Consider the following 27,676-nt stretch of genomic DNA (forward strand, 5'->3'; position numbering starts at 1 on the left):
TGCTCACTCTGTCTTTTCCCTCTACTGGAGGTGGCGTAACTTTACTTCAGTCTCTTCAAATAGTCCATTAAATTAAATTATTTTTAAAGATATATCTACACATGCGTTTTCAGTATGCCTTACACAGAGTTTTAAAATGTGCACAAATTGCAATGTTATGGATGGAAAATATCCTTTTGAATTTCATCTTTATTTGGACCTGAACTAAAGATCTTTTATCTGGGATTAAGAGTGCATAGAATCATAGAATACCCAGAGTTTGAAGGGACCTACAAAGGTCAGTATGTCCATTTGGTGCACATCCAATTTCTGAGTGTAGCAGAATGAAGAGGTTACCGCACCCATCCTGCTCAAAGGTGTTTGCTGTCCTCTGCAGTCCTCTTAGATGCGTCAGAAATACTGCATATGTGGCTGCTCTCCAAACCAGTTATTTCAGGATGCCTACATTAGCTTAATATCTAAACCAGGTCACTTTGACAGAGCTACGTTAGGTAACAATTGCACAAGGAGTTATGTGGACAGATGGGGAGGAGCTGATGTCTGTGAGCATGGGACAGGGAGGAGCAGTTACAGATGGGCTGTAAATATGACCATTTGCACCTGGCACAGCTGTAGCTGGACAGCACTTTTGATTGCAACCATATCTTATCTGTTCTGTTTTAAAGTGTAAATGCTGTTTATTTTGTTATTAAAAGCAGTTCAAACCAAAGTATTTCCTTCCTCAAAGAGAGAGAAGCAAACACTAACTAATTCTTACCACATTCATGGAGGGAATGGAAATTTACCATTTTGCAGATGGGAAGTCTCAAGTATAACCATTGTGTGTGAGATTATAGTATGGATATTGCAGTGTTGGATTATGCCTCAGAGCAGTGTGTTAATTTTTCTGTCGATTTTTCTGCTGGCTGAGTTTCAAATGTAGCTGATGAATACTTGAAGTGGATAAAGTGGGATATGTTAACTTTTGCCACCCAGATTGTTCTTCCCTCACAATCATTTTCTCTTCTTTAAATCATTTTCATTTTTCTTTTGATTCTTCCACAACACTTGGAAACTGAGATTGTGCTGCCAGTATCTGCTGCTAAAGAACCTTTTAAGAACTAAAAATGAATCTTACCCTGTGGCAGAAGGCATTGGAGGCTGTAGAAATGGTAGTTGGCAAGAAGTAGTTGTCACCAGCATTTCTGGCATGATCTTGGCCTAGGATGTGGTCTTGTGCTTACCTGGTGCTTTGGGGCACTCTGCCAGTTTTTGGCTCTCAGAACTCACTCATCATAGGATCAGGAAAGCTCAGCTCCACGGTAGCAAGGGGGAAGAAAGAAATACTGCCTGTTTTGATGTTGCTTATTTCATCTGTTTAGCTGTACCATCACACAGAACCATAACTGAAGTGCGGGGAAGTGGGAATTTAGACTTAGGATGGAGTTCCCCACTCAGTCATATTCTTGTTCATTTTAATGCTTGGATGTATTAGTATATTTTAATGTAAGAACTAGAAGTGTCTTGCATTATATTTCACATCATGTCACCACTGTATAATAAAGTAGAAAAGTATGACTAAAGTAGAATAGTATGACCAGTATGACTGGTCAAACTATTTTTCTGTAGCAAAAGAAGGAATGTACAAGCTTATAGTCCTGTTTTTGCTATGAAATTGAGTTCAAACATTCATGTTCAACTGTGGCCCTGGGTAACTCTATTTAACGACTCTGTGTACTCTGTGGAGACATTCCAGTCTTCTCTTCCCAAACCTGGATGTGAAACGCTTCTGTACCTGTATTGTCAGCAGAAGTATTGAAGTAGAATATTCCTGAACAGCTTTCCTAGTGGCCTGAGGGCAGTTTAATTAAGTGGAGGCAATTCAGAAAGTCCCTCAATAAAACTCTGAAAACACGTGATAAATTGTGTATAACAGGTTAATTGCTATATTTTTTATGTTGTAAATAAAACAGAGAGAAGAAGAATTAAACAGCATTGTAAAAAAAAAAAAAAAAAAAAAAGCTATATCTTTAAAAGAGCAATATCAAAATGGGTTTTGATGCAGATTTGGGCAGTACAGCTGAGTGTAACAGCTTTCTGTATGCATTCCTGTTTGCTCTATAAATTATTGGGTTAGTGATGGATTTTTGCATCTCCTGTTTTAAGGTTCATCTGTTATCTCTGCAAGGTGTCTGGTTTTTTTTGGATGAGAAGAATGGCTTCCTGCTTTAAAAGGACATGTCCTTAATGGGTGGCCTTCCAGTATGCAAAGCATTAGTAGAACTTTGTGTGCAGAAATCAATGCCATTTGGATTGTTATGAGGATTTTCTGATAGAAAATAAAAATACCTTGCCTGGTTGCAAATCATATTTTAAAAATCTATTTTAACGGGCCATGAGAAAAATAAACAACAAGCAAGACTAACACGGTAACTGTTTTTTTGACAGTATTGTATCAGGTTTATGATTCATGAGTTTATTTACTAATTTAGCATTTCTGACTTAATACTTAAAGATCTTTTTACTCAGTGTCTACAGAAGAGAAAGGAAGGCTTATTTCTGTATGATGACTTACTTGTGGCAGCACTTGTGTTAAGAAGTTAAGTACAGTTTCATGGAAAAATAATAGTTTCGATAGTGAGGTATTTTTTAAATCCAGCGTCTATTAAAATGTCCAATAATCAGAATAAAGACAGTTTTAATATGTTTCAATTTTTACATATTTTTTAAATCCAGCAACTATTATAATGTCCGATAATCAGAATAAAGACAGTTTTAATATATTTCAATTTTTACATATTTAATGTTGGTACAATTTATGTTGTGTTCCATAAAATTGAATTGCTAATACAGTGCAATTGAGGAACAAGGTACAGGTGCAACCAATCTGACAGTTTGTGTTTGTCTTTTTTTCAGTTGTTTTGGTTCTTTTTAATACCAACGCAAACAGGACTACGTAACGTCCTCTTGGCAGGACAGCATAGTACAGCACTTGCAAGATAAGTGTGAAGATCTAGGAAGCACAGTTATTTTGCTTCTATTATTACAGTAATAGCAATTATTTAACCTCGCTGTTGTAAACCATGCAGTTCATTATGATAACGTGCCACATAAAAAAAATCAAAGTTGAGGTGTAATGTTAAGAGAACCTATTGTTGAGAGTAACATGATTCAGCAACGACGTATATGTCTGTATTTTGCTTCTGTCTTTCCAAATTAGTCTGTAGATGCTTCTCTCTAATGCAACTCCAGTACATGTTGCTAGTCTTCAGAAGCTATCCTAGGTATGTGTGATTGCTGCTTGTATGCATGGTCTTACTCATAAGGTGCACCAGGGTTAGGAGGTAAATTAATAAGTTGTAGTCTCATCCATACCTCTTCCCACTCCTTTTTTTTTTTTTTCTTCTTAATAACCAAAAGGGAGATAGAGATGGGAAGAAAGCTGTGTTGCTTCCATAACTGAAAGAAAGTAGGCTGCAGAATTTACCAGAAAGCAGCATGGAGAGAAAAAAAAGGAAAAATCCAGAGTTTAGCCTTACACTTACATCTCTCTTTCTATGAAAGAATTCCCTCTCTGTTGTGGTAGCATGACTGACAGCAAATTTGGTGCAAGGCATGAGCCTCTGTCCCTGCAGCTGCTCCTGTCTGCCCTGCCTGCCTTACACCAGTGCCTGAATTCCTCTACAACGTGGCTCCCACATGCAGTTGTAGCATGTAACTGCTTAATGCTGGTGACATAAATACCATCTCTATTTGCAGATAAGTGAGGCATGGTAATTGGTTCAAGTATGTGTACCGAAGTCTCTGGCCAAAACAAGTTCTCTGTTTTCACAAAGTGAACAGCCTCTAAAAACTACTCCATGTTTGCCCTGACTTTGGAGCTGTACTATATTGTCCCTGGTAACTAAAGGATAACTTGCCATAAGCAAGACATTCTCACACATGCCTTGTGCTAAGTAAACAAGTTATTCAGGTAATGATACATTAATACGTTTTGTAAGGTAAACAAACTGTGTTTTTGCAGCAGATTTACATGTGATCTCTGTATTCACGGAGTGAAATCCCAGTCACGTTGATCTTGGTGTTGAAACTCATTGGGAGCCAATGCCAATGGTTAACAACATACGTCTTATTCAGATTCCTGCGCATGCAAAATTCATATTGAATAATGACTTTGGTATTCTAGAGCATCTTTTATTAGGTGAAAGTAACAGTCTGAAGTACAAAGAGAGGCATTTCCAGTCAGCAGTGAAAGATTGCATGATATTGAGCTACAATAGAGAATTACTGGACTAAAGAACATTTTTAAATCTATGTACACTTCAAAAAATTATTTGCATGTGTGTTGCTCGATTGACTTGTGCATCTGCCTGTGCCTAATGCTCGGTTTTCCTTTTTAACAGGTAGAGAGAATTGTTGACAAGAGGAAAAACAAGAAGGGAAAGACAGAGTATTTGGTGCGATGGAAAGGATATGACAGTGAAGACGACACCTGGGAGCCAGAACAGCACCTTGTTAATTGTGAGGAGTATATACATGAATTTAACAGGCGTCACAATGAAAAGCAAAAAGAAAGCACATTAACTAGGACAAATAGGACCTCTCCAAATAACGCCAGAAAACAAATTTCTAGGTCTACCAATAGTTCTTTTTCAAAGACTTCCACTAAATCTTTAGTTATGAGTAAAGACCACGAGTCAAAAAATAATCAACTCTTTACTGCCACACAGAAGTTCCGGAAAAACAATTCACCATCTCTTTCTGGAAGGAAAAATATGGACCTTGCAAAATCAGGTATTAAAATCCTAGTGCCCAAAAGTCCAATTAAGAGCCGGACAGCAGTTGATGGCTTCCAAAATGAAAGCCCTGATAAAATGGACCACACAGAGCAGGATCAAGAAGACTCTGTAGCACCTGAAGTAGCAGCAGAAAAACCCGTGGGAGCTTTATTAGGACCTGGTGCAGAGCGTGCCAGGATGGGGAGCCGACCAAGGATACATCCATTAGTGCCACAATTGCCAGTGCCAGTAACAGCCACAATTGCATCAGCATTAACAATAAATGGAAAAGGTAAGTGTACAAATCAGTCATTCTTATGTAGATTTTTCATTTGGCTGATTCATTTTGTGAATCAGATGCAAATTACCCACTTTTGTCTCAGACACATTAAGTCTGGAGGACTTCACAGCTTTATGACTACAAACCCATTTCAAACTTTACTCCCCTTTGCTCTCCTCGGGGAGATTCACTGGTATTTGTGTTTTCAGAACCACCGTGAGATACGTGTGTTTGCTTTGACATGGTTGGCTCATGTATTCAGTGTACTATTTCCAGGGGTAGCACCATTGCTTCTTGAAATAATGAAAGACTCAAATTTGTTATGAATATTAGAAACATACATTATGTGAATAGATGAACAATATGAGGAGGGATTTCTTATAATGGCTTATTTATGTTTTATAATGAAATAACTGATAGAGTGATGTTTCTTAAAAACTGAAGTTGATAATGTTTTTTTCATTGAAAATTTGTGCCAGTTGTGGAGATACATGCACTTTCTGCCTGGATTGAATTCTCTCTCCGTTATATTTTATCAATATTTTGTTGTTTATACCTCATTTCATATTGAGAGTTTATTTAGATTTAATGCCTGGCTTGGCGGTATCTCAGTAGATTTACAGTGGGAGTGAAATAAACTACATTTTCAACACCAAAGAAACCCAAACTATTTCTTTGGCTGGGAGTAAGCTATTAATTTCCCTCACCCTGATGAGAGTCTGGTTTAATATGGTCATCATTCTGATGCCACAAACTTTTGTTTTCTCGTGACAGACCCAACTTGTAGTTGCTAGCTTGCTTCTGAAGCTAAGTTTTCAAGTGTAATGTTCTCCTCAGATAAAATTCAGAGGGTAAAATCTGCAGGCATACTTTTGATGATGACTTGCTGGAAAAATTTATTGAAGTCAAGGGCTGACAAAAACCATGCTCAGAGACAAATTATGTAGGCACAAAAATACATTGAATGTGAGAGGTTGAGCAGTGTGTCCCACTGTTGCTTGCATTCAGATTTTTATGAAAAACAAAACAAAACACTTCTGTAGTGGCCGACAAGGGAGGAATGCTCTCCTGGAGCTGTGGTGTCAGGTCATGGACCAACCCCTTTTGCTGCAGATGAACTAGGTAACCATGGCAATGCACACATTGATGCCACAAATATCCCTTCCTTTGCATGGGCTAAAGAGGGGATGTGCATCTCTGAGGATGTAAATAAAGCTGGAGGGGGAGAAGGCAAGAGATGCCACTGTGCAAGTTTCCTCAGCAGGTGAGGTAGATGAGTGTTCACAGATGTAATGGTTTCATGATAAATAATATGTGCTTTGGAGTACAGTGGTGTTCCTAGTGAAGTGGTCGATTAGGACTGCCTTCAGCATCTTGGTGTTTGCCTTGAGGCATTCACAAAAACAAACCAACAAATAAAAAACACAAAGAAAAACCTCACACAACAAAACAGGAATAAAAGAGGACCTTCTTAGGTGGGTTAATAGTCTCCAAATAATTAAATCATTCCCACCAACCTCTCTGGTAATGCTAGTGTAGCAAGGGCTTGTTATAGGGCATGAAATGGAATTGGGAAGTCCTGTGCGGGAGTGATAGTGGCACATAAAAGATTATTGGAGGTGTATTAACCTGTTTCACTGAGGTGTTGCAGTTCACTTGTTACCACCTCCTTCATCTAATGCTGAAAGCTGTGCTTGCAATAACAAGAATACAAGATTTTTCTCACACTTACATTTTCACAAGATCTTAAGGTGTGGACCAAAACAGGAGGAACCAAGGAGATAGTCACGATGCATGGTTGCCCAAGGATACACAGAACATTTCTGCTTCTTTCGGCTCCTGAAGAGCTATTAACCAAGGCTTTCCTTTTCTCACAACACTGCCACCAACCTGAGCTGTGTAGCTTGCTTGGAAATAGAAGCAAATATCCTAATTTATTATGGTTCTATAGATGGACTCCTCTACAACTTTTTTGGGGTACTGTCCAAATCAAGCAGTAAATCTCTGATTATAGAGCTTGAAAATAATGTTATGAAGGAACAACATTCGGTTGTATCCAACATCTGTCTCTTTCCCTAACTCCTTAAAATTTCTGTGGCAGAACTCTTTCTCGTAAAAGCCTGTGGTACAACTCAGCTATTCTGCATCAGCAGATTGGACCTCTGTTCAGAGGGAAGCCAAGAGTTAGCCTGGCCTTGCAGTTTACCAAGCTGACACATTCTCCTTCTCTTCATTAAAGCTGCAACCTGCTCATTGCTGGCTTTGTTTTTAATGTCACTGCTATTCATTGAAATGTGATAAATAGACACTCCTCTTCCTCCCCTGCACCAGTCTCGTGCTGTTCAGAATCCTGTTCTGTTCCTTACTCAGGACATTCCTCCTGTCCTGACTGGACACCTCATCACATTTTCAGCACTGTCAACGCCTCAGGAATCTTGTCAGAATTGTTAATTTTGCAGAAACTTCCTCAAATTTGTACCCTCATTTCTAGCTCTTCATACTCACCAGATCTGACATATTAATAATGCAAATGATAGGTTTGGCATTATGCAGCACTCTTTCCAAACTTCCCACCTCCTCCACGTACACCTTCTGTTAAATTTAAGAGTTCCTACATCCACATGGAGGGTGCTGTCAGGAAGACAAAAGCACATTTTGGGAAATAACTTTGTACTTGAGCTGATGCAGGAAATTTTCCTCAAAACATTTTTGTGGGAAAAATCCCAGTTAATCAAAACAGAAATAATCAATTGGAAAGTGTAATTTTGAAACATTCTAGAAATATGCAAATTTTGTTTCAAATCAATTTTAGACAATTTTGATTATCACAGCTGATTTAGGTGTTGATTTTTTTTTTAAAGTAAAATTGGAACATAAACATTCAAAATTTTAATATGAAGGTGTTCCAAATTTTGAGATTATTGCTATAAATGCTTTTTGATTGTATTAATCATTATTTTTTTTTAGTCCCAGTTCAGGATGGTGAAGCTCTTCAAAATGTTGTCTTTGTGTGCTTGTTCCCCAGCCTCTTTTTATTTTTTTTTTATATCAGAAAAAAACAACAACAAAAAAAACCAAGCCTTGTATGGATAGGAGAATCCCAGTTTAATGACTGGAATTACAATGAAATATTGGTGTTATTGTAGCATCTAGTCATGCTTTCAGATGACAAACTGCCATGACACAGTTCTTGTTCCTAAGAAGAGTCTCAGAAAAGACAACCAGTAAATATTTAGACAAATACGCAGAAGTGCTGGGAGAATAAAATAATAGTTTTATTTGCTCTGTTAGTGGTTTCAGCATACCAAAATCTAGTAGCTGTCCAAACCATATGTTTTACGAAACCACATCACTGTATTGAATATTTATATTTTAAAGGCTTGGCCTTGAAAACAAAGCCTATGGAGTAATATTCTATATACTAGTCTAGGAAGGGTGGCATATGGACAAAGTGGGACTTGGTCACTGAATTAACACTTCTGTGGTTCCAATTTTTCTAAAGATCCTGTTTCTAGAAGTCAATATAAGTGATCTTTAAATGGGTGGATGGAACAGAAAAAAAAACATCACCAAAAACTGTGATGTTGCATAAGAGATCTTAGTGGTACCTACAAGCAATCTGTATTACTCAAAAATAGGCAAGACAAAAAAGTGGCCTCGTATCTGACATTAGGTTTGGATACATTTGAGATTTTTTTGAAAGCATGCTTCCTTAATCAAAATTGAATAACTTTGAAATTTCATTGCAAATTTTTTAAACATAATATGCTTATAACTATTCTAGGAATTTCTCTTCAATGGAATACAAAGAAGTGAAACTGTAAAGGGAATCTGAGCCACACAAGGCTAGAAAGTTGTTTTGCAGTTTTACAAAGAGTTTAAACACTGGATTGGTTTTTAATGTCCTGCAAAACTTGAGTAGAAATTAGTTGAATTCCATTGCTTGGCAAATTCTAGCTTTCTTGCTGTACTTTTTTTCTAGGTTTATCTATGGTCACTAACATTCTTATTCAGGTAATGGTGTGCAACGTGGATGCAATTGAGAATAAATGGCACAAACAGATTTTGGGTAAAATATCATGCAAGCTTCTAAAACAAGCAAGAAATGCCACATAGCTGCATGTGTTGTCACAATTAGAGCAATGCAGGCTGGTGGCTGGTGTGCAGGAAAAGAAAAAATACAAGAAATGCAGTGGAGTATGTCACTTTGCTAGATGAACAAGCACTGCTATTGCACACAGTGACATCAGCACCTCCCTCCTTGCACAAGCTACTTCAGATGTATAACTTGCATGAGCAATAGTCTGTCTGACAACAGAAGGATGACTGGAGTATATCGACCTGTGGGCAGCAAGGGTGTCTGCTGATTTTTCGGTTGAATGATGGTCTTGTTCTCAGCTTGAAACAATGGTATTGGCACTGAAAGAAAAGCCAGGCATCCTGAGAAAAATTATTGAGCTCACATTGTGTTTGTTACCCTTTCTCTCCCTTATTCAAAACAGCTTATGGGATTAAAACCTACAGATTTGGAAAAAAAAAAAAAAAAAAACATTTTCTGGAGAACATGGAAAATAGTGCCTGTTATTTGGTTAAGTCTGATAGCTGCGTTGCAAATCATTAGGTCACTGTCAGGAGGCCCTTCAGGAGAGTACTGCAGCTGATGAAGGCATGTAGGGTATGATTCAGATTAATTGTCCTTGTAGACCACAAGTGATGCATATAACCCATCCATCAAGCACAAGGAAAGTCGCAGAACTCACTCCTGTGGGAATTTGAGTGAAAAGTACAAATAAAGGAAAGTTGGGATGATGTGTTGCAGTTCTTCAGATTCCTGTTTAGCATTCTGGACAGACAGAAGCAGCTCTGAGCTTTCCTTTGTTTTTGTTATGTTTTGGTAGTAAAACATTATTCCCAAAAAAGCCTTGAGACAGGAACTTCCTTTTGCAGTGTGTTTGTACACTGCACTTGGGTGGTGGTTTGATCTCCATGGAGTGATCTGGAAAGCAACCAAGCATTTTATTAGTGGAAACAAAAGCCAACTACATGGGTTAAAGTCCTTTGTGAACCTACCTAACTTTTGACATTACCAGTTAAACCTCTTTGTTGAATACAGCAGTATGTAATTTTGTATTTTTTGTATTGTGTCCACATTTTGCAAATTGCTGATTCAGAGTAAAACAGTTTTAATTTAATCAACCTTGGATACCTTTGTTGTTTTCCTTAAAGTTACATATTATTTAGAATTTACTTTCAAAGGGTTCACATTTATTCCTTCTATTATACACTAACTTGCAAAATTTTAACCTACCATAAATTTTCCATCTCTTAGGTCATTTTCAAATTCTTCAGCTTCTCTCCTTTTAACTGAAATAATACTCTAAATTGTTGTTAATTTGTTTATCTTTGTTTTTCTGCCTTATCATACATGCAAAAGCTTTAAGTAATGCGGTAGTGTGAATGGTGTGCATTATGTGGAAAATCAGCCTGTTATCCCATACTTTTCTGGGTTTTGTATATCACACTTCTGCAGTTTCTGGTACGTGGTACAGGTCATTGTTACTTTATATGATTCTCCAGGATTGAGAACTTGTGTGAAAATCTATCATCTTCAAGATAGACTGGCTTACGTTAGTAGATTGTAATGATAAAGCAGGATTTAGGTGCAAGGCTTAAGTTTTAATGGTGTCTTCCAGAGAATATAAGGAGTAAGTAGATGGTCTCTTGCTTTTTCTGCCTTCTGCTGTCTTTCATTGCTTTGAACAGAGATGCTGTGGATTTGGATGCCAGGTTTGTCTGTTTGAAGACTGTTGGTGTGGACTTCTGATACAGCTGAAAGAAAAGGGAACTACTTTGGAAAGAATGAGTTCATTCCTTTTGGTTGCTTCTCTAAACCCAATTCCAGTGTGGCCTAAGTGTTCCTTTAAAGGCAAGTTTATTTTCATCAGTACAACAGAGAGGGAAAGGGCATGTCCTTGGAGGCATATGCACACAACGTTGTATGCAACTTGCCCCAGAAAAGAGTTTCCCCTTTAATGGGAACTCTGGATTTTGTCTATCTATAGAAATGAAATAAATGTCTCAAGAAATACTTAATTTGGACATAAAATTTTGAACCTCAGTTGACAGAAAAATCGCTGTCATCTTCACCAACATTTGTATTGCATTTGCAGGCCCAATGATAAGCCCCATGCTGTTAGCTGTGCATTTCTTCAGGTGTTGCATCAATTTATGCTGATTGAGGATCTGATCTCTGGGGTCTAAATCTCATAACTGCTCAGAAGGAGTCAATAATGATCGGTCATCACATATTCCTATGGTATTTGTATCAAGATCAGATAGAAGTGGTTTCTGAGGATTTGTCATGCTTGTTGTGGTAACATTGGGAAAGAAGTGCAGTGTGAAGCAAAAGCTCTGTTTGTGAGGCTCACTTTTAACCTATATTACTTACATCTCTGCAAAGAAAACGTGATGAAGATCAGACTGAATGTGTTAACAGAAGTGTCAACCTGGTTGTTTTTGTTGTTTTGGTGTTTTTTCTTTCCACATTATCGAAGTTGTGCAACTTTAAAACAGCTTTTGACAATACAGAAGAAGTGAAAAGTGCAATCAGAAATACACAATGCTTTCTACAGTGGCTTTTACTTTGACATAGTAACCATCAATGCTTTTTTGTCCCATGCGGTTTCCACTTTTGAGAAAGATACCTGCCATCTTTCTTAAGACCGTGAAGTAGATTGAATTTAACTTTGCTAAGAAAATTGTCTACGTGGGTCTGTGTTCTGTTGACAAGAAGATTGTAGAATCAATGAATATACAGATGTTATAATTCAGAAATACCCAGGAAAGTTAGGCTAAACAGGTTATCACCAAAGAAAAATGGATGGAAAGCTTACCCTCTTCCTGGGCTTGCTGAAAAAGACTCCATGAGGAACAATCTCCAAAAGAGATCCTTTCCTGCTGGTAGTCAGCTCTTAAATGGGGTCTAGGAGAGGTGGAGCCGGGCTCCATCCCTCCATTAGCACAGCTGAGTTACCTTCACCTGTGTTCCCAGGGCTGACTCATTGCTCACCTCAGGTGGTCAATCAGAGGTTCAGGCCATGATTCAGCAGTTCCTATACAAAGATTAATCTTAATACATTGATACAAAAATCCATAAAACCTAGACAAAAATAATCTTAGTGTAGTTCATTATCTACTTGAAAGGGGAGATGCTGAGAGTGCAATTAAATTTTCTGTCAACAAAAGGCCTCATAAGGAGGCTGTTATTGGTGGGGAAACATCACAGAATTAGTAAATGAACTATTTTGTTTTTCATTTAATCCATGTAAAAGATAGAGAATGGTTTGATTAAGAAAAAAAGAAAGAAAAACAGATTTAAAAAAATATTTATTTTCACTAGTTACTTGGGTAAGAGATGATAACAGGCTTGTATTGAACAGCTATTGAACAAAATTACACTTTGTTTCGTTATCAAGACCAAATGAAATACCAAGATCCTATATTGCTTTGAGATATCTACTTCAAGTTCAAGTTGCCAAATTCAAACTGGGATAATCACGATTCAGAATAACTACTGCCGTAATTATTTCTACTACTCTTCTAAGTAACAGAAAAAAAGTATATATATAAGCAGTACACTTGTGAAATTCTGCAGATTTTAAAATCAAACATGAAGATTACTAGATTATCTTCTGTACATACCATTTATATCATAAACATGTTTAGGAATGCACACTCAAATGCATCAAGCCATAAGTCATCAAACTGTATTCTGCTCTAGTAATTGTTTGCTTAATTTTGCAATATTAGGTTGCATAAAAAGATTTTAGTTTTTGTTTGAGAAGTAATTTATCATTTAAAATGCTTTAAAGTTTATTACATTATAGATTAATTTAAGAAACAAAGGCAAGTCATAAGAACTCATGCTTTGAACTAGACTATTCTAGGTTCGAACATATACGAAAACTGGAAAATTCTAAGATTGAACTGGAAAAAGAGCATCTTTCTATTTTACTGAGTTCTTTGAACACAGCTGAAACAGTAGATAAAGTACAGAATGTCATTTATTTTCTTTGAAAATATCCTTGAAAGAAACAACTAAAGGAAGTAAGCAGGTATGCTTCAAAAGACTGCTGAGGATCTGGCTGGGATGATAGAAAGCGGAGGAGGCTTAATGGCTCATTTCAGTTGTGTCAGAAGCTTAGCAGTAGGATGTCACAAGGCTCTGTAATAGGATCTGTGCTTATTTATATATATTATTGATCTTAAAAAAAAATGCAGTGGTCAGTGGAGGTACAAAAACTTGCAGAGAGGCACATAGTTATTAAGAGAAGCAAACTGAAACTTCAGAGGGATATATCCAAAGCTGAAACAGAAGCGATGTGATGGAACAGCAAGGAAATAACTTTGACTGATCATTTTCATTGCTGGCTCCTACACTGAGTTTGGAGACTGGGTATGGATAGGAGTGCCTAAAGACTGCAGAGGACAACTTTGGGAAGCTTGGCGTAACACTGAGCTAAAGAAGTTCTCAAGGTTTCTTTGCCATACACATTTGTCATTACGCTTCAGTGTAACCAAATATGAATGACAAGGATTTGCTGGTGTAGTGTCTGCCATGCATTAGCACTGCTATCCCTCAGACTGCTGTATCGTTTTTAAGAGGAGGTCGAATGAGAGGGAGGAAGTTGAAAAACTGGCTAGCTGCCTTCTCAAGCAGATCCACTGAGAAGGTGAGAGGTTTCTGAGTAGACTTGCTGTGTATATATAGTTGGCAAATCTTGGATAAGCTACTGATGAACACTGGTGCGGTAGGAACAAAAGGGTATTAAAAAAATTATACATCTGATGGGAATACTGAAAATATTGCATCTGATTATTTTAGAGAAGAAATAAATTAGAGATGTGATGAAATAATTACTGATGTTGGAAATTTTTGTTCTGGAATGAATGAGTAAGACATGAGGACGTCAAAATAAATTGAAAGGTGTCACATCCAAAGTAGATAGATAATGCCTTTTGATGAAATTTCCATTTAGTTCTGAGAACTGCTTAAGAATAATGATCGTGTCAAAGAATTGTAGGCATTTGTAAGGATAACAGTAATAAACTCTGTTTGTAGGAATGAACGTTATAGTTTTAGAAAAGAATATAAGTCCACTTGCTGTGGAAGGAAGGAAGCTTTCTGTGACATACCTGAAAATTGTAACACAGGGATTTTTATATTTCATTCTGCATTGCTAGCTGTTATTAGGTACGGAATATTTTACTCAACTTTTATTTATGAAAGCAATTTGTACTGTACAAACACAAAGAGAATTGATTATTTTCCTCTTAGGATATTAGGATAGACATTAGAAGAGTAATAAGAAGATGGAGGTCTGGTCTAGTTTTCTTACTGGGGACTTTACTGTGAAGGGATTCTTGGAATCCAGAACTAGAAGTCTGTATGTCCCCACATAGCGATGTGGACAACATCGTTGGTTACAGAGAACTGGCATTTTTCTCATAATGTAAACTTTTTTCTCACATCCATTCCATGTTTGCCTCTTTTCAGCATCAACAACTGCACCCACTTCTTGAACCACACCAAATCAGTAGCTAATAGCTAGAGAATGTCTATTGTTATTAACAGCACGTGCAGGTCTTAAGAATACCTCTGCAAGTATTTTAAGTTCTGTGGTTTACAGGGAACTTCTACCAATTGTGCACCTGAGTAGCAAATAAATGGGCTATATTGAAGTAGTGTGATGCAGTTTAGTTTGTGGAGTTCTGTTTATTTTTGGAGGATTGGAAAGCATCATCCATCATATCTGTTGGAAATTGAAACTGGTGTCCTGTTGCTAACATACTCCAGTGCACAAGCTGTGAATTGGGACACTGCCCTTTCTCTACTCCAGATCCATATTCTTTCCAACTTAAAAACAAAACAAAACAAAACAAAAACAACGCTCTTTTAAAAATTCCATCCATATTCATACCCGTTCTTTTGAAAATGCTTAGAAAGCCGTATTTATCACTTTGAAATTAATAATCCTTCTGCAAAATGTAGATGCTTTCACTAAACAGTACTGATTTTCAATCATCCTTTTTGGTTTTGAAACAGCCATCTCAAAAGACCCTCAAGTGTAAACAGATTTGTTGCACTGACTCCCCTAATCCTTATTTTCCCTCTCTCCTTATTTTTTGGACAGATTTCAAAGTCAGTGGCCACTTTTTAGAAATACAGGAGTGAGTTGAAACCAACTGTAAATGTAAAGCTAATTCTTATTTTACCAGACATAAAATTGTACTGCCGTGGATAATTTAAGATAAATTTTCAACATATGGAAGGAATATCCTGCTAGGATTTCTCTTAAAGTTGGTGATTCTGTAGAGACGTATTTGTGGCGATGCAGGAAAACACCTCAAGGATACCTTTTTTTTTTCCCCCTCATGAGAGTGTTAATAAGAAAACTGTCTAATGTGGTAATAATTGATATTTGAAATAAAGTACTGTGTGTCTGTGATTTATTGTTTATTTTTGTTTCTGAATACAAAGAATCACTGATGATTCTATGTTCTTTAGTTTGGAAAATCGTCTATTTTTACTTTGTGTGAATGTGTAGGCAGTTAGCTTGGAAACCTGTTGAAAATGTTTAAAAGTTTATACAAAACACAAGTTACATCTTTGATTGACATCACTGAAAGATGTGTGTTTTTTGATAGTGAGGTATTTTGTTTTCTTCTTTATTTTGTCCATTGACAGTGCTTTAAGTTCTGTCAGCCTGAGAAGTTCTTGCAGTCAGTTAAGTCTGGGGAGTGTGTTGTTCTCTTTAAATATCCTTTCTAATCTCAAATAATATTGCAGCGATAATAAAAATAATAAAAATGAGAGAAAGATACTTAATCATATTGCTTATCTCATGTCCTTGTAGGAAGTGGTATGTTTTCCATTAAAAAAAAAATAATAAAAAATTATAATGCACAGAATAAAAGAATGGGCTTTTTTAAAAAGATCTTGTAGTACAACACATTTTGAGCAGCCATTCCATTTAATAAGATCAGTATGGTTCAAAATTCAGGATCTATTCTGGAATAAATACTCTGAAGTGAGAGTTATCTGAACTTGATTTATTTTTACTTGATGTTTTCTACCCTTAAGATTCAGAGGAAATGCTTATTTCAAAGATTTTCTTTTCCTTTCTGACATGTTAGGTTCAACAACCTTTTAGATAATGTTAAATAAAAGAAAAAAATAACTATATTATGCTTTATGTGCTTTGAAAGCAATGGATAAAATTATTCAAACATGAGCACTTTTAAAACACATGGCAAATCAACAGTATGATTTTTGTCATGGTGTTTTTTCTCCCCAGTTGACAATTTAGATACCTTCCAAGTCTGTTATCTTAAAGGAAAGCACTGGTGTTCTGGACCTCTGGAAATCAGACTTTGTTTGCATCTCCAAATACAGAGACTTAGCTGGCTTTAAAGGTTGAGCTTTGAGTCTTCTTCTGAAGTAATACAAGTCAAAAGAAACATGATCCACAACTGTTCTTTATTGTTTGGCTTCCTTAAAACTGTGAAGAAGAAAGTGAATTTGATTCACTGATAGCAAAAGGTATTTTGCTCTGAAGTCCTTTCTATTCTGGTATTAAATTTTACTCTGGCATGGTGATCATCTTCAAGAAACTATCGTTCTTTCTTCTCATGTATCATAGTAAAAAGTTCTCTATTACTGTTGTGTTGGTATAGTCCAGCTTGAAATGGGTTCTTATAATTGAAGACGATATATTACTAGATTTATTAAATTAAATTTTAAAAAAAAAGAATTCTTATAAGAAAATTTGGATTTAGTCTTTTTTTTTTTTTTTTTTTTTTTTTTTTTAGTTTTTATATATATTATTTTGCTTTCTATTTCTTAATTCCTAGCATAAAGTCTGATATTTAATTAACTTATATCCTATTTGTTTTAGATTGGCAGGTGAAATTTAGGCCCCAATGAAATCAATAAATCTCTCTCCAGATTCTTTGCAATTCAAGTATAATATTTGTTCAATGCCTATCTGAAGAAACCATTACTGCACTACTGTGTATTATAAATTACAAATCCAGCAGAATGATGTAATACAAATAGGCCATGTGTATCCATATGTTCAGATTAAAGGTGGGGAGGGGAAATACCAAACAAAGTGTATTTCCTAATAAACCTACATAAAAGTCACTCACTGGGTCTGTAGTTGACCTGACATTGGTATCTCTATACTTCTGTATTTTTCTCTTGTATTTTAGTACTTAGCCAGGTTAATAATAAGCTGTACTATGATCTTCCAACTTCACGATAAAATATTCAGATCTTTCATTTTGGATTTTGTTGTTGTTTGAGAGGGAGTGGGTACACTTACATATTAGTCTGTGTTTCTATTATAAGGCTGCCCATAGAGGTTGTGGATGGCCCATCCCTAGAGATATTTAAGGCCAGATTGGATGGGGACCTGGCAATCTGATCTAGTACTTGGATCTAGTGATTGGCAATCCTGCCTGTGGCAGGGGAGTTGGGACTTGATCCTTGAGGATTTCAACCCAAGGCATTCTATGGCTCTGTGATAAATACTCCAAATAATTTTTGGGTTAGCCTAAAATAACTCAAAGAAAGAAATTCAATATAGTTGGTCAGTTTTTGAAGGATTTTTTTTTTTTTTTTTTTTTTTTTTTTGCAGTTTGTCTACTTATTGCTCACTACAACAGTTTTTCTCAGTTGTATGTGCCAATTGTTTTTTCTAGCCTACCACTGAAACCTGCTGTAACCCCAGCACATTTGCTAATGTACCCTACTTGCTCTCCACATCGCCAGGGAAGAGTGAGTTGCAAAAGGGCTGGTTTGGCAGTCCTCTTTTGTGACAGGGAATCAAAGAATGGCTTGGGTTGGAAGGTACATTGAAGAGCATCTAGTTCCAACCTCCTGCTATGGGTAGGTTTGCCAACCACTCAATCAGGCACCAGATAAGGTTGCCCAAAGCCCCATCCAACCTGGCCTTGAACTTGCAGGGATGGCCCTTCAGAAGGTTGTTGGGGTCTTTGAATGGAAGCTTAGATACACCAGCATTTCAAAGAATCCTCGTAAGTCAAGGAGGATTTTTGGCTTTTTTTTTGCATTGTGATACTTATGCAATTATTTTATGTTTTTACAGTGCTTGTTTATAAGTCAGTAACTTCCTTGTTAAGTGTCCAGTATTCACAATACTTCTGCAAGCCTACTCTGATTGCATTACTGCTTTACTAACAAGGAGGGAGAAGTTTCTGTAGTGACTGAGGTTACTTATATAAGTTGGTTTGGTTTTGGCTTTTTTTTACATATAGATTTTGTAGAAAACTGTGGAAACTATGAGATCGTAGTACTGCTCCACCCAGTGCTTATCTTACTTCAATTCAGTTAAATATTAGTTACATCTGTATATATCAGTTGTACTGTGAAATAATTTTTTTGATCAAATCAACAAATTGAATGCTAAGTGATGTCTTTCTCCAAGCTACACAGTTTGCTCAGCAGCCTCTAGTAATTTTTGCAGACCTGTTAAGACCTTCTAGCATTCTGGATATATCAGGAGAAAAATAATGGCACAGGCTGATTTCTCAAAGGCACTTTGAGTTGGATAATATCACTCAAATAACAGTGGTCTCAGATTCTTCTGGAGATAACAGTTGCACATTTAAACAAAACCTAAATTTTGCTTTCTGTCCCTTAATCATGTTCTGATAACACTCATTATAATAAAATTAGAGTGTCAATTGTGAGAAATAGAATATTCACAGTAAAACTTTTTTTTTTCTTTTAAATTTTTATTTACCTACAACATTTACCACTGAAATGCACAAAGAGGATGTTAAAATTTTTAGTAATATAACTATAATTTTGTAAACTTTTATCGTTCTTAATCATGAGAACTTTGAGTGCAAGCCTTCTTGAGATGTACTTAGTTTGATAAAAGATAAAATTTGTTTTTTATCTTAACATCTGACTGCACTGTAAGGGAACTGCTGAATCACAGCCTGTTCTGATCAGCTCTGATTGATCACCTGTGGTGAGCAATGAGTCAGCCAGAGGAGCACAGGTGAAGGCAATTCTCCTGTGCTGCTGGAAGGGGTGGAGCCTGGCTCCACATCTCCTAGACCTATTTAAGAGCTGGCTACAACTGGGCAAGGATCTCTTCTGGAGATCAGCTCTACTGGAGTTTTGTAAATGAGCCCAGGATGGGGGTAAGCCTTCTATTTATTCTCCTTTTGTTATTATAATCTACGTTGTCAAACTCTCTTGTTTATTTCATAATTATAACATCTTAATATTCATTGATTATACACTGCACATAGTAGATGACATTGTCTACTGGGGAAGCTGACAACCCGTGGCTTGGAGGGGTGCACTCTTTACTGGGTAAAAAGCTGGCTGGATGGCCAAGCCCGGAGAGTAGTGGTAAATGCAGTTAAATCCAGCTGGTGATCAAAAATGAGTGATCTTTCCTAGGGATCAGTTCTGGGGCCTGTCCTCTTCAGTATCTTTTGATGAAGGGGATTGAGTGCACCCTCAGTAAGTTTGCAGAAGGCATCCAGTTGGGAGGAAGTGTTGATCTGCCTGGGGGAAGAAAGGCCCTACAGGATCTGCACAGGCTGGATAGCTGGGTGAGACCAATGGGATGAAGTTGAATGTGGTGGGTCTTGCAGTTTGGCCACAGGAACCCTGGGGTATGCTGAAGGTTTGGGGCAGAGTGGCTGGAGGACTGTGTGGAAAAAATGGACCTGGGGGTGCTGGTTGATGCTTAGCTGAACATAAGCCAGCAGTGTACATAGATGGCCAAGAAGGCCAATGGCATCCTGACTTGTATCAGACATGGTGTAGCCAGCAGGAGCAAGAAAGTGGTAGACCCAGTTTGCTGCTCCTTGGTGGGAGGCTGCTAGTGGGAAGGTTTGCCATTTCCTGCAACAACTGCATGCTCTTTCTGGCAGCAGCAGCTCTGCTAGGCCCCTTGCTCCTTCTGCGAGGCTAGCAGCCCATGGATGGATGGTGTGTGCAAGGAGCAGCTGATGGAAGAAATGGAAGGCAGGGTTATTTTTATGGGAGAGAGTGAGGGAGGGTTACGGGCATCCTCCCACAAAGTGTGGAAGGTGATGGTCTTGCGTGGGGGTACGAGGAATATCTGGAAACTCTGGAAAGAGAGGGGAAAGAGAACCATAGTAGTTGGGGAGAGAGAGAGAGAGAGAGAAATATATATATATATATATATATATATATATATATATACACACACACACACACACACAATAACTGCTGGGTTATGGGATGCAGGTTTTAATGAGAATGAGTCACTTTTATTGTATTGTATGGGGAATTAGCCTCAGTGTATCAACATGTGGACATGTATGACACTTCCCTATTAAAAGGAAAAATATCGATTAAAGGTAATGTTCAGCAGTCTCAGAGATTAGTTGTGGTATAAGGAGGATCAAGAGAGGAGAATGTTTTATAGAATTTGGCTTCTTTTTAAATTGTCTTGTGTGTCTGTAGTCATAAGATGTTCTTTAAGATGATAGTTTTCTACAAAGTCTTGGTAGGAGCTTCAACTTTTCAGTGAATGGAGATTTATGGATATGATTCAGGAGGAATTGTACAAAAACACAATATGGAAGCTGTGTGTAACATCACATGGAATCATACAAAAGAATTCTTGCCTCTATTTTTCTCTGTATAAACACAAAGTTGCTTTAGACTCTTCCGGTTAACCATAGGTCATGAGTCTGTCTATCAAATGTGCTCAATGGTATGGAAGCTATGATTGCAGATTGTTCTTTTTTTTTTTTTTTTTTTTCCTCCCCTCTACATTTGGATTTTTTTTTTGTATAAATTTAAATCAAAAGACACTGAGGTCATCTAGTCTGCACTCCAGTGTATTACAAGTCATTACATTTCATCACTCACTGCTATATCCCGAGTTAGCCTAGAGTATTACCAGACTCAGGGGACTAAATTTTTGTTTGTCATTTAATGCTGAATAGCAGGGAGTTGATTAGAAAAAATATGCTCAGATAAAAATACTTGTTTTGTGTGTCATATTCTGCATAACATCTTGAGAGGATGCCATCTGCTTCTGAATAAATAAATAAACTGGATTCCTATTAAAAGAGCTTCCTTGCAGAAAAGTAGCTTATGTTTCAGCCATGTACACATAGCCTGGCCCTTCTAGTGTACCCTCCAAACACTTACTTCTGGCAACCTCTACTCTTCCCACAAAGATGCATGCAGATTGCTCAATGCCGTAGTTTGCTGACAATATAAAAATGTGTAGGCTGGTTATTAAAACGTCTGCTGGAGTGGTGCTGTTAAAAGGCTGTCTCTCACTGTTAGCAAATTCTATAGCGTCCTTTTCAACTAAGCAATAGAGGTGAGTTCAGGCAATCCCTTGCTAAACCTCCTGCAGCATAATCTGTGGACTTTCTTCTGCATGTAAAAGTTGACTTGTATCCATAAGCAGCTTTATGGATACAAGAGAAGTATAGATTTTCTACTTTCTATATTTTTTTGAATGAGAAATGGTTAGAGGTGTTTTGTTTTCATGTGGCCTTTGTGTGTTTTGTTTTGGTTTTGTTGCAATTTTCCATAGAGTAGCATATGAGCAGAGGCATTTTTTAATTTTGCATGTCAATTGGAATGACTCTTGCAGGACTTCCAGAGAAGGGAGATTCAGTGTGAATAGATTTTGAGATTGAAGGGCTCACAAATACTGTGTTTTTTCTTTAATATAGACTCTGGGTGTTCTGCAAAAGTAAAGACATTATTTAGATCTCAAATTTTTGGAAGTCATTTTCAGGAATATCCTCAACTTCCCTGTGCTGAACACTCACAGGTATGAGAAAGCTCCAGACAAAAAGTAGTTAGGTTCTTTTTCCTGTGGCTGAAGTGTCTTCCCTAATTTTGTCTACTTTCCCTAATTTTGTTGAATGCAGCTCCTTTGAATCTTTGTTCCGTACTATTGACTGGAGGGGAAGAAACACAGACATAGATTCACATTAGGCAACCTCGCCCGTGCCTTCTTTACTTATTCTTTCCATTTAACTCTGTGGTTAAACATTAAGTAAAAGTGCTTCCAAGATAGGTTGCAAAATGTCTTTTTTTTCTATCTTTTCCTCTTCTCACCCCGTGTTCTTGTCTGCTTATTTCTGTCTGTATCCTTAATTCATGCCAGCCACTTGAAGTAGGAGATGAAACAGGGAGGAGTTGGGCTCAGGAGAACCTGTAAATTGGCACTGCTGCTTACACAAGTGTACCCTTGATGTTTTTTGGATGTTTTTTGATTCTTTTTTTTTCTCTGCTAAAAACATGTGATACAGTGGCGGAGAGTGGTAAAGAACAACTGGTTTCTTCCCTGGACAAAGGCTAGAGAATAAGAGACAAAGATAATGCTGAGATCCCCTAATTAACAATATCTTAGATGTTTCTCTTAACTCCTGCACAAGATACCAAACTGTTATCTATTTCTTAGAAGCAAGTGGTATTACTAATCAGTTTTTTCAAATGCAGGCAGTATGTAATCTATAAACATAAAAACCTGTGAACTGAGTTTTATATCTCTGGAAAGAATGCTTCATACCTCAACCATGCTATTACAGAGTCTTTTTAATAGAGACAGACAAAGCAAAAACACTTGATGCCTTTCTTCTCCTCCATCAATACTGACGATGGGCACCAGGACCCCTGGAGCTCTCAGTTGCGTGACTGTGACTACAGTAACAACTCCCAGCCAATCCCAAATTTGTGCAGGCTGTTTCAGCTGGATGCATATAAGTCTATAGGGCCCAATGGAATTCATCTCAGGATACTCCAAGAGCTGGCTGATGTCATCATAGGAACTTCAATTATTTTTCAATAATCCTGGGAATTTGGGGAGATCTCAGTCAACGGGAAGCTGGCAAATGCTATCCCAGTTTTCAACACCCAGATAATTACAGGTCTGTCACTCTCACTTTGATTCCTGGCAAAATTATGGGAAAAAATATTCTGGAAGTTATTGAAAAAGACCTGAAAGTCAGTGCATTCATTAGCCACAGCCAACATGTCTTCACACAGGGAAAGAAAGTCCTCTTTAACAAAACTGGTCTCCTTTTATGTCCAGGTTACTCATCTAGTTCACAAAGGGAAGCCAGTTGAGGTATATGTTTAGATTACTGCAAAGCTTTCAATACTGTTTCTCACAGTATCTTTCTGAACAAAATGTCCAGCATACAGACAGACAAAAGCTATGTGGTGAGTGAACAGTTATTTGATGAGCTGTAAGACTTACAGTAAACAGGGTTACATCAGCTAGTCAACTAGCAGAGCTCCATTTTAGGGACAATTCTCTTTAATGGTTCCAGTACTTCTGATGGTATATTGGGTAAGTTTATGGAAAACACTAAATTGGAAGGAGATGTTGACTCCCTTACGGTGATATCTTGACAAATTGGAGAGCTGGACAATCACCAATTATATGAAGTTTAATGAGAGCAAGTCTTTTGGATTCTGCACTTGGGATGGGGCAGTCCTGGATATGAGAACATCCTGGGAGATGAGTAGCTGGAGAACAGCCCTGTGGAAAGGCTTCTGGGGCTTCTGATTGATGGCTAGTTGGATGTGAGCCAGCAGTGTGCCTTGGCAACCCAAATGGCCAACCATGCCATTTTTTTTTTTTTTATAGTATAAAACTGTGAGAGAGCAACCAAAAGAGTGCTACAAAGATTGGGAAAGGTCTGACAGGTGTATTGAGGAGCAGTAGCTGAGGTCCCTCGGTTTGTTCAGCCCAGAGCAGAGGAGGCTGACGGGAGGCCTCATGGTGGCTGCAGCCACCGTAAGTGGAGTGGAGAGCTCTGGTTACAGTGACAGGACCCAAGAGAACAGCATGGGGCTGTGTCAGAGGAGAATCAGGTTGAGAGTAACAGTGGAGTTCTTCACCAGAGGGTGGTGGGCATGGAACAGGCTGCCCACAGCAATGGGCACGGCCCCTGTGCCAGAGTTGAAGGAGCTTTTGGACAGTGCTCTCGGACATACGATTTGAAGTTTGGATGGTCCTGTATGGAGCTGGGAGTTGGACTTGATGGTCCTTGTGGGTTCCTTCCAACTGAGAATATTCTACAACTTTTCCTAGCCATCCACACTCATTGGCAGCTGTGGATGAAGAGAATGAAAGTAACTGACTTGAAACTTTGCTTCAGCCTAGAATTTTGTAATTCAGAAGCAGCAGAATATGACTTGGGGTCATTCGTTAATAAGATGTTCTGAAACTGCCTGAGGAGGAAGGATACCATTTGACACACTAGATTAATGTGATAGCAGGTCACAGGAAGAAGCTAAACATTTTAAAAGGTGGTGTTTAACATACAAATATGCCTTGGTTCTTTACTCTGCTCAATAATAGGATTAATTGCTAAGATCTAGTAGGGAGTTCAATGAACAGAATGCATTAGGTTGTATATGACTATTGAAAAAAGTTAGTTGATTCAGTCTTGTGTTTAACATTCTATTTTTTTTATTCTGCTTCTCCAGACATTCAGACACCCTCTTAAGGGTTGCTTGGGGCTTGCTTACTGTATCTCCAAGGCATGCTTGTCCTGTGCTTGACTGCCTCATTATCACAGAATCATAGAAGTTGGGAGGGATCTCTGGAGATTGTCCAACTTTCCTCTAATGCAAGTTCCCTACAGTAGGTTGCACAGGAAAACATCCAGACAGGCTTTGAATGTCTCCAGAGAAGAAGAATCCACAGCCTCCCTGGGCAGCTTGCTACAGTGCTGTCTTTCATTCTTTTTTAACTGAATATCTAATCAGAATTTCCCAGGTTACAATATGTTTCCATTACCTCTCATTCGAATGTGCACCTCCAGGAAGAGTGTGATTCTCCTTCTCACGTATTAAGGCACATTAGGTGCTACTTTCTAATGTGTCATGCTATCCTACATGGCACCGTAAGAACCAAAATCAGAATAGTTTTTGATTTTGCTTGTTCACTTTTCTTTTTAGAAGTCTGTTTTTCTAGGAACAGAATAGGCAGTTTTTCACTTCTGATAATTTCCCACCTCCCTCATCAAGTTTTCAAATTAAGCTTGCAAACTGTGTTCAGACCGTGTTTTTGTTCCAGTATTGGTCACTGCTTGAGTCATTTGATTGTTTGAACTTGTAGCCTCATAGTTTTGGAGAATTTGAGAGCTCAATAGAGCTCTATTTAAAAATGGTGTTACCAGATGGGAATTCCATGTTGTGTGCTCTGGAGTCAGTTTAAGTCTTTTGTAAAGTTAAGGTTTCCATTGGCTCTGTCGTTAGTAGAATGGATTTCTACCAACAGCAAGATGGTATGTGTTTACAGAATGCCTGTTGAACACTTTCTCTCCATTTAGAAATAACAAGCATCTTAAGCTTAAGAGCTCTGTAGAACAATGTGTGACTGAAGCAATAAATGTCAGCCTTTGCTCATGTTATAATGGCAATGAATCCAGGATGACCCATGTGGAAATCTTATGGATGTTTTTAGAGCTACAAGTTGGACTAAAGGACATGTTGATCAGCTTCATCTCTGTTTGAACTGAGATAGAATAGATAGAGCAAGTGTTTCTTTTCCTCAACAAGGATTTTATAATCTGGTCTTAAAATATTTCCGTAGTGGGAATTAGACCATCTCAAACTCAGGTCTTTCTGCAATAGATTATAATTGCTGCAAGATAAACCAATGCTATTCAGTACTGTTTCTTTCAACAAACAATTCACATATGACTTTCATCTGCTGTAGAACAACTATTGGAGATCTGTAGTTCCTTTTTCTACAGATTAAATATACACCATTCCTTTCATCTTTACTCTTTATCTCATTTTCAGTTTTCTTATCTTTGTTCTTCAACTGTGAACTGTCCAAAGTATTTATCTTTAGGTATGTTGCCCAAAACTAGGTTGTTTCAGCAGATACTTCACAAGTACTTAGAATATATTATCTCCTTGCACATGTGAAATTTCCTTACCAGTGTGCCTCAGAATAGGGCTTCACCCTTCTTGTTACGTGATGCTGCTAACTGGTGTACACTTTACAATTGATCACAACTGAACAGACTTTATGTTCTGCTTCTTTGTTTCTAAAGCCACATTTTTTCATGTATATTTTATTTTCATTCAGTAGGTGTAAAAATTTACTCCTCAAGATATCTTCCAAACTCAGCACTATAACCTGTCTCTTTAAAATCTTCTGGTCCTTTCAGTTTTATGCAACCTGTGAATTTCATAAATACACTTTCTCACATCTTCCAAGTCTTGAATCAAAGAAAAAATAATTATTAGAGTTGGCCCCTAGACAAACCTTTGCAATAGAGACTTGTTTTTAGTTTGATAATTCATGAATACTAATGTTTCTGTATTTGTTTTTTCAACCTTATGCCTCAGTCCTCCTCCCACCTTCCAGTTGTTGTCACCCTTAGACAATTTTCCTTCTTGTGCCACCCAAGCCAAAAGTGTCTAGTCTTTTCCTTTAGCACTAGGTCATTTGCTTGATTTCAAGGAGCCTGCAAATGTTAGCTGTGTGTCTGAGGTGGTTTTACTTTTTTGTTTTTTGGTTGTTTTTTCTTGTGCATGTATGTGATTTTTGTTGTTGTCTGGTGTTGTTTTTTTTTCTCCTTTGGTGGAAATTGTCTTTCAAAACTGGGTAGTGAGAAAACAAAAAAGATGCTAAAGGTAAGTTGTACAGTTCTCAGTGAAGCTTAATACCCTGTTTGTATGTACTACACCAAGAAGCGTTGGTGATACATCCCACTAGGAGAAGAAAATGTATTTCCTCCTTCCTCCTTCAATGATCTAGTGACCTGTCTGGTGGACAAGGAAAAGGCTGTTGCTGTAGTCTACCTAGACTTCAGCAAAGCGTTTCACACCGTCTCCCACAGCATTCCCCTGCAGAAGCTGGCTGCCCGTGGCTTGGATGAGTACACTCTTGGCTGGGTAAGGATCTGGCTGGACGGCCAGGCCCAGAGAGTGGTAGTGAATGGAGCTAAATCCAGCTGGTGACCCCCAGGGGTCGGTGCTGGGGCCTGTCCTCTTCAGTACCTTTATTGATGACCTGGATGAGGGCACTGAGTGCATCCTCAGTAAGTTTGTGGATGACACCAAGTTGGCTGAAAGTGTGGATCTGCCTGGGGGTAGCGAGGCCTTTCAGAAGGATCTGGACAGGCTGGATAGCTGGGCTGAAGCCATTGGCATGAGTGTCAACAAGGACAAATGCCAGGTCCTGCACTTTGGCCGCAACAACCCCAGGCAACGCTACAGGCTTGGGGCAGAGTGCCTGGAAGACTGTGTAAAGGAAATGGACCTGGGGGTATTGATTGATGCTGGTCTGAACATGAGCCAGCACTGTGCCTGGGTTGCCAAGAAGGCCAATGGCATCCTGGCTTGTATCAGGAATGGTGTTGCCAGCAGGAACAGGGCAGTGATTGTCCCCCTGCACTCAGCTCTGGTGAGGCCACACCTCAAGTACTGTGTCCAGTTTTTGGCCCCTCACTGCAAGACATTGAGGACCTGGAGCGGGTTCAAAGAAGGGCAATAAGGCTGGTGAGGGGTCTGGAGCACAGGGCTTATGAGGAGAGGCTGAAGGAGCTGGGAATGTTC

At 38.1% G+C, this 27,676-nt stretch overlaps 1 protein-coding gene across 5 annotated transcripts in view; it reads left to right on the forward strand.

Moving 5' to 3' along the window:
- The window catches only part of CDYL (chromodomain Y like), a 104,748-nt gene that overhangs the window by 43,082 nt on the left and 33,990 nt on the right, over positions 1–27,676 (forward strand). For 3 of the 5 annotated variants that reach the window (XM_052697569.1, XM_052697570.1, XM_052697571.1), the window contains exon 2: positions 4,383–5,049. The exons of 1 other annotated variant lie outside the window; for it this stretch is intronic. In XM_052697569.1, the coding sequence (XP_052553529.1) occupies positions 4,383–5,049 (667 nt within the window). Of the gene's footprint in view, positions 1–4,382; positions 5,050–19,254; positions 19,276–27,676 lie in introns of those variants that run through there. One more of the 5 variants, XM_052697574.1, reaches the window with a different exon arrangement.

Source organism: Tympanuchus pallidicinctus, unplaced genomic scaffold, assembly GCF_026119805.1.
Source record: "Tympanuchus pallidicinctus isolate F22 unplaced genomic scaffold, pur_lepc_1.0 scaffold31, whole genome shotgun sequence".
Classification (NCBI taxonomy): domain Eukaryota; kingdom Metazoa; phylum Chordata; class Aves; order Galliformes; family Phasianidae; genus Tympanuchus; species Tympanuchus pallidicinctus.